General features: G+C 38.7%; 1 protein-coding gene across 1 annotated transcript; it reads right to left on the bottom strand.

Annotated features, from left to right (window-relative positions):
- Positions 1–5,229: 5,229 nt before the first annotated feature.
- LOC138633324 (regulator of G-protein signaling 13-like) lies at positions 5,230–7,696 on the bottom strand. Its single transcript, XM_069719491.1, has 5 exons — positions 7,526–7,696; positions 7,352–7,411; positions 7,196–7,257; positions 6,934–7,100; positions 5,230–6,838 (listed from the first exon to the last, which is right to left on the bottom strand). The coding sequence occupies exons 1-5, from the start codon at positions 7,606–7,608 to the stop codon at positions 6,653–6,655; spliced, it is 558 nt and encodes a 185-aa protein (XP_069575592.1). The 5' UTR covers positions 7,609–7,696; the 3' UTR covers positions 5,230–6,652.
- Between the last annotated feature and the right edge of the window lie 745 nt (positions 7,697–8,441).

The raw sequence follows: 8,441 nt of genomic DNA on the forward strand, positions 1-8,441 counted from the left end.
ATTTAAAACGTGTAACCGGTACATAAAATAAAAAGCTTTTATTCTATTGCAAATCAAACGTATACTTGCATTCTCTTTGAGTCCATGTATGATGTCGCAGAGAGCCCATTCATTGAAGAATTTGAATTTCACAACCTCAGCTGTATATAGTTTTCTGACAGTATCTCTCAGTGTGCATGGTGCAGCCGAATCCTCATAAAAATCTTTGCTCAGATATCAGCAGGATGTCCACCGCAGCTCCGCCACTGGATCCTGACGCTCCCTGCTCGCTGATGAGGGTCAGGGTCAGCATGGAATCTGACTGTGCTGTCAACACATGACATTTCTCCTTGAATAACAGGTTCCAGATGCACACACACACACACACACACACACACACACACACACACACACACACACACACACACACACACACACACACACACACACACACACACACACACACACACACACACACACACACACACACACACACACACATTCCACCCCTTGTGTCTTGTATTGTTATATAATTAGAAGAAGCCACAAGAATTCTCAAAGTACGTCATACTTTGTGCCCATCCATACTGTTTAATTATAGAACAAAACTTTGCTGTGTGTCACAGCCTCCATTACATTCTCCACACTTTACTGTTACATGGTCTGTTTAAAGTTCTTCTATCTCTATAAATCACTTAACTCACCATTCAAGTCTGGGCTATTCTTAGTTGCAGTTCAATTGGTCACACGTTTTTTGTAGAAGGTTTTCCTTTTCTTTGGCAATTCTTTCTGCCTTTCTTACACCAGTAGGGGATTATCTTTCATTCACTAGTGTTATTTCTTTCTACTTAGCATTTAAAAATATTGTAGTTGCTTTAAAATGCTGTTAGTTTTATGATGTTACATAAAATGAACAGCAATTGAGAGGAGCTTTCCATGAAGAAATTATTTGTTTGGATCATATGAATGCATTTTTGTGTTTGAAACTGATGAAAGAAGTGATATAACTTCCAGTAAAACATCTGATGTTGCCATTAATAGTAAATGTTGGTTTCTATTTCCAGTTTTCTGGAGGGGAAAACTCAACAGAAGCAACTTTGGGGGAATTCACATTTTGAATTTTTGGTTTGTTCAGCTATGGAGATAAAAAAATGTTTCGCCTGGTTTTATATTGTATTCTTTCAAATGACTTGAAGTACAGTAAATGTTTAACTTAAATTTAACAGTTGTTTTAATCAGTGTGTGTTTATAACTAACAAGAAACAGAAGAAAGGTAAATTATGGATGTTGTATGTCCTCTAAATTAGATTCTAAACTTATTGGGGACGTACTTGGGGATTTCTGTGTATTTTTTTTGCCCCTGTAGCAGGAATGAGCTTTCATTTGATCATCATACAATGCAAATCATACGTCTTTATTCCTCTACTTAAAAAAAAAAAATACACTTTTGGTTTCATTAAAGAATGTGAAGCCTGAAAGAAGTGCATTGGAAACTTATTAAATTATCTCTTTAGGTACTGAGGTTTGACATCAAAATTAAGAATGGGACCAAATGACTAAATAAGGATGCTTTGTAGCGCATATGATTCATTATTAAGGTCATTACTGAGAAAGTATGTAAATACAGAGCAGAAACCATAACAGAATATCTAGGTCTGCTCTTGCATTAGAGTTACACTATTACCTACATAAAACTAGTGTATTCGTGCGTATTTAGGCCACAAGATACCTGAATATGCAAAACACCTGTTCCTGTCTGATGCATCAATAAAACTGAGACTGGGTCAGCGTCCTCTTTCTCTTGTAATGTGCCTGACTTTGACAGATCATTTAGTAAAATTAGCAGCATGTAAAACTATGTTGTTCTCAAATAAGAAGTTATATAACTCCTAATAAAGTGTAATCATATACCCTAAATTTGCATGACAGACTCAGAGGATAATAGTCACCAGGGTATAATTTTAATCACATATTAAGTTTTACATAACACAGCAGCAGAAAAAAAGGAAGAGTTTTTTTCAGGGCACTGTGGTGGCCTACAGGTTGTATCTTTAAGTGACTGGTATGAGGCACATCAAGCAGATTTTCTCTTACCCTGTTTCCACCTTGTATCAGTGTCCTGACGTGATCGGTTCACAAGTGGCCAGCAAAGTACAGGTGGAAACGTACCCAGAACACACTGAGATCCGATCTGCTCAGGCCACATTCGGAGTTGGTCTGTGACACTCGTGGCCACATTCGCTTTGCAGTAGAAACTCAATGTGTCCTCACACTGGAAGATTGCCTAATCAGCTGGCATCCTCTGAATAAGGAATAAAAATAGATGGAGCTTGCGTTTGTTCTGACATGTTACCAGTATGTTACAGCAGGTTTGTTAGTTTTGAATTTTGTTTTTGAAGATCTCTGTCTGCTCCTCTTTTATTTTTTTGTTACCAGAAAAAACAATCTCCTGCATGAACGGCACAGAAAGTGACAATATTTACAGTAAACTCTGGCTATAAAGCAGCTTTTTAGTGATTTAAAACCAGCTGCTACATGAAGCTTGTTTCATCAGAGCCTTCTCTGGGTTTAGTTTTTTTCATTAAGTTTATCTTGTGTAATTTCAAACACACGAGACCTGTGAGAAAACCACCGCCCCCTTGATCGACAGCAGCAGAAAAGCACTGAAACAATGAATTAGTCTCTTTGGGGTTCTGACGTTCAGGTTCCTGTTCTTGTGCTTATGTACTTGTATATTTCCATTACGTATCTTACGTGTTAATTTGCATATAGAGCGGGATGTGAGATTCGATCTCAAGTGGTCATTCAGGACGCATGTTGAGACGCATGAAATGGCAGGTGGGAACAGATGGCTTTAGAGGTGGCCCAATTAAAGCATTCATCAATACAATTTGATTTCTCAAAACACACATCACAAACATCACACGCATCAACAAACACAGGTAGGCTAATGATATTTCAGTTCTAACAGAAAATAACATTATGAAAAATATACTTCTGTTTTTCAGCATCGTGGCTAGAAGGAGGTCTGAATTGGACGGTCCATCACTTATTGTAGGTCCAGACTAAAATATCTCAACATTCATTAAATTAATTGCAGTGAAATACTAAACACAAATTCCTGGTCCCCGGCGGATAAACACGATAAACGTTGGTGTTCCTTTGACTTTTGGTACCATGAGAATCATGTTTGTGCATCTGAAATATTTCAAAAACGACTGCATGAGTTGTCGTAAAATTTAATACATTCATGTTCCCCTCAGCTCCCCTTCATCTACCATCACCATCAGGTCAAATACGTTATCATTAATTACCTTCAAAACATTCCCATCAGCGAGATGGTGAACATAAACTGGGCACCTGCTAACCATCAGTGTGTTGTATGTCAGTATACTAATGTTAGCATTTAGCTTGAAGCGCTGCAGTTCTGAAGTACAGTTCATCATCATACAGCCTCACAGAGCTGCTGTTAGCCTCTGGCTGTCTTCTCTGTGCTGTTGTGCTATATAACACTCTTTGTGAACACAGCTGTCCTGCTATTTGTTCCTTGAGATTATTTTTGTAATAAAGTCCTTGACCTGATGAATCACATACTAAACATCATGTTCTCGTTTAATTCTAATCTAATTGTTGCACAATTAATAATTATTTTCAACCCTGATTGAAGAAGATTTTTATCTGGCTGTAAATTTACGCATTGGAAGATTTTCAGTCGTCCCTGAAATAGACCTGAAACAAAGCCGGCTTTGTTGGACTGGTCGAGCAGTTTCAGTGACCTTCAGGATCATGTGTTTCAAAAATGAATCTTAGTTTCGATCACTGGGTCGCATCTGTTGCAGATAGAGGACATCCTCAAAGTTTTGCATCAGGGGTTTCTAAATACTTGTCATGGATTGCGTGGTAACTTCAGCATCCTGTCGCTCGCTGTTTTTATATATTCTCATATAACTAATCTATCACAGGATCATCCTGTTACGAATAAACAGAGCAGTGCAAATAAGGAAATGATGACAAGTCAGGCAGTGGTCCATCCATGTTACTCAAAGCCTCAGCTGCATCTGAGTAGGAAAACATTGTTAAGGACCAATGTGACTAATAAAAATGATAAAAGGATGTTCTAATGCAGCTAAAAGCAATTTTGGCAAAAACATAAGGTGACTTTGGAGTTTTAATATTAATAATTTGTTGTCTATTACCATCTGAAAGCACCAATGGTGTTTCATGGATATTGTTACTTGTGTATGTGTGTGTGCTTACGCAAACACAAACGTACACAGGTGAGATTAAAAGAGGATGTGGTGGAGTAGCGGGTCTAAACACTTGTTCCTAATTTTTGTGACCTTTAATAGGGTGATATCTGTTGGTTTCTCACAGACATACTTCCTCTCTGGTGCTTTCTTTGTCACACATTTTCAGTTTCAGTTTTAAGGCCTGTCTGTTTTATAAAACAATTCAAGGAGGTGAACTCTCTTTGCTCTTTGCTGCACTGATAAGTGAAAAACGGAAGCGTAAATTGAAGGCTGAATGACTTGAACAATAGAGGGAAGAAAACCCATTCAAAAGTATGAAAGGCCAATGACACATAAAAAGCTGATTTAAGAACAGATGCTGCGTAGGTGGGAGCATTATGTGACAACCTGTCTTATTCATGTGGCAAATACTGTTTAAAAGCATTCCAAAAGAATCAAATCATTGTGTTCAAGGGCTATTACCATCACCCACCAACTTACTGAAACTCTCATTGATTTGCATTGCGGAACCTGTTTGTACAATACTCCCAAAGACATGACCATGTTATACTGTAGCTTGAATAAGAGGCAGAAACAAGCAGATACAAAACATAAAGTTCATGTTAGTGGCAGACAGACGGAAATATTACAATTTTCTAACCTTTCCTTTATGGGTTTAATGTAGGAAACTATGTTCAGGACTTAAAGGAATTTTTTTTTAATCAATTAATCGTATTCCCGTATCATATAATCGTATGAAAGATTAATATCACTAAAAGAAAACATAGAGTTTTCACACACTGGAACACAGCGCCGAAATGAATTCTATGGACTTAAAAAAAGGCAACTTTTCAACCCTACAAGGTCTTCATTAGTCTGTAATTTGATCAACCTTTAAAAAGAGAAAAATCTTCAACCAAGGCTCAGAGGTTTCTTAAAATTAAGTTGTTGTACAGATAAAATAATAACGATACCAATGATAAACCCCTCATAATAATTAATATACTTTAGAGGGGTTTGAATGTGAATTTTGATAGCTTGGATTGACCCAGGCCTGCGGTTTTCAGTGTTTGTGTATGAAGCCAGCTGTAGCTTCATATTTACAGCACACACATGAGAGGGGTATTGATCTTCTCATCTATAATCGATAAGCATATTTTTTATTTGTGGTATATTTTGGATTGTATAACCAAGAAGGTTCTGGGTTCGAACCTCTGAAGTGTTTGCATACGACTCTGTGGGTTTGACGTCCTCCTAGACATGCAAATTCGATGAACTGGTGATTCTAAATTGGCTGTAGGTGTGAATGCGAGTGTGAGTGGTTGTTTTGGTGGCCCTGTGATAGCCTGGTGACCTGTCCAGGGTCTACTCCAACTACACCTAGCGTCAGCTGGAAGAGACTCTAGCCCTGCTGGGACACTCTGCAGGATAAAGCGGGTACAGAGAGTGGATCAACAAACAAGGACAATGACACATAGTGACAGACGTGTTCGGCACTGTATCCTGTTAAGTATTGCAGAAAACAAATTATCCCGGTACATTTCTAAGTAGAAACTCATACAAACCTCTTGGTAGAAAATATTGTAACTGTGAGTAAGAACATGATTGAATGAAAGCATAAATGAATGAACTGGTGACTAAGTTGCTTCCTGGGTTCTTAAGATGATGTGTATCTTAGATTCATGGGAGCCTGGCCTCATTTATGAGAGCAGATTCTAGTCAGTGCCCATTTAAAAACATTTATCTATCAGATTTAGGTGTGAATATATATATTTTTTTATTATTATTCATTTTAATTATTCACATTGACAATGTTTTCATAAAGTGAAATACATTTCTAACATATAGCTAATAACATATTAGATTAGTTCAATGTGTCAGCAATGATGTCAGAATGAATTTTAAATGCAAAAGGCTGTGAAGAGAATATCCAGATCTAGATAGAGACTACTTACTGTATCTATTGCTTTAATGAGAAAACCACAAGCTTAAGATGATGTGCAAACACCAGCTCATGCACTTTCATCTTGAGTGGAAGGTGTTGTTTGCACCACATCCACTTCCTGGTGTCTCACACAGAAAGTCCCGAGCATTTTCATTGTATAATCTTTGGGAAAGTCTTATGCTTTACATCGGCTATCAGAGCAGCTGCTCTTGATTAAGTAGACTCATTTCTGACATGGACACATCATTTCCCATCAGACTATCTGGTTCGGAGCACAACTTCCTTCAACTTTCTTCACTACAGAGAAAACTCTGCTTCTCTGTGAAAGTTATAGGAGGGCATGGCCAACCCCAAAGTGTTCTCCAACTCAGGAGGAAAGTATGAATGCTTTGGAAATGTTTTGGGTTTAGTCTGGTGTTCATCATCACCGGTCCAAGGACAGGCAAACACAGCTTTTCTCAGGTAGTCCAGCATTGGGCGTGCAAGTTCTCTGCTGTCTTTACATCTTCACTGATTCGGATGTGGAGTCCAGCAAAGTCCTGTATATGTCAGACTTGAGGAAACGTGGGTACGAGTCCCTCTCCATCAACCCGTAGACAATCTTTTGGGCATCATCGAAACACACCACGGAGGGCGCCTTTAAGTTCCGCCTGATCAGCTCCCTGGTCTTGTGGTCGATGTTGATCTGGAAGCAGAGGAAGCATAATGAGGACCAGTAAAAACTAAAAGTAGCAGCAGCAGGAACACTGTTGTCTGTGTTATAAAAAGCTCTGTGTATACCTCTCTGGGAGCCTCAGCTTGAATGTAGCGTTTGAAGATCTTGTTGGCCCTGGAGGGCATCCTGAAGGAAGACTTGATTTTCTTATAATCCTCACACATCATCCAAAACTCAATGTTTTCATCACTGAACTCTGACTTCAAGAAGGCCTGGAATATGTTTATGCCATCTAAAGAGATTGGAAAAATTAGCAGGGATTAGCCCTCATTTAGGAGGAATACTTTCTACGTGAATTATTGTGGGACTGCAACTTGATTAACTTACATTTGGAAGATAGAAGTCTCTCTAATGATTGTGCCCACTGGGACATCTCCTCGAAACAAAGCCTATAAAAGAAAGAGTGCACCGTTACTCACACATGAAACAAATATGTGTCCGTATGGATGTTTGGTTTCTAGTGGAGAGTTTTTCTTTACTTACCCTTCAGAGTTAGTGGCCTGAGATAATCCACACTGCAGTCGAGTCTTCAGGTTCCCTCCCCTGGTTAACCAAACAACAAAATCCCAACAAGACATATTTTACTTATAAGAAAAAGACTGATCAGCAATAATTTAAACAGCAGGAGTTATGCATAGATTAGAATAACGTATTTACCTGTATTTTCCTGTCTTCTTATTGTCAGTGTCCATGCTGAGGTGCTGAAGCTCCCTTGGTGGTGACGTGACTAGACCTGGCATGGCAACAATGCTTTGTACATGTGTGACTATATGTTGGGCTGCTCTCAGAGGGTTATGAGATCTCCAGCTACGTCTGTTTGATGAACCACCTCAGTGCTACCTTATATATGTGGAGCAGAAGTCAGTGAGTGGCGTCACAGCATCACTCTGAGCTAACCACAGACAAAGAGGAAGTTAGGATTGACGCAAACAGCTGTCTCTCCACACTTTACATAAACGTGCATCGTTACTTATTTGGGTTAAAGTTTGAGGATGCAAATAGGGCAGTGGAAAATTCAGCAGCAGATAAGCAAATGCTTTACTCGATGTTCTATTTTGCCTTGAGAACTAACGCCAATGTTTCGGCTTTTAAAAACACTCTGTGACCCCGATGCTGAATCTTTTTCAGCCCTCACAAATTTAAATGAAAGGTCTTCTTCCTCCTTAACCTTCTGGAACATTTTATTGGGTAGGTCATGAACCCATGAAGCTGAAGAATCAGTAGCATCCAGATAATGGAAACTTTTGCTCTTAAATTTTCTTTAAAAAAATATAACATATTTCTGCATTTGCACATGAAAAGTTGAACTATTACCCAATGAAATGCATCCTCCCTTAGTTTAATACAGCCTGGGACTTTGCTGCGTCGGCTTTGCATAGCCTGGTATGACCTTTAGCCATTAGTTGCTAAATGTTGGCTAATCTCCTTATCCTGTAATTTTCACCTTTGACTGTGGCAGCTCTTTAACAAAAGGTGGTCACTCTGAAGGTGTTTGCACGTTATGTGCAATCGAATTAAACTCAGTTTGTTGTTTAGTTTCATAAATCTCCCAGGATGTTACCATAGACTGTAC

The sequence above is a fragment of the Brachyistius frenatus genome, unplaced genomic scaffold, assembly GCF_029030835.1.
Source record: "Brachyistius frenatus isolate BFR_SWC_R1_liver_20210118 unplaced genomic scaffold, ASM2903083v1 Contig_215, whole genome shotgun sequence".
Taxonomy (NCBI): Eukaryota; Metazoa; Chordata; class Actinopteri; family Embiotocidae; genus Brachyistius; species Brachyistius frenatus.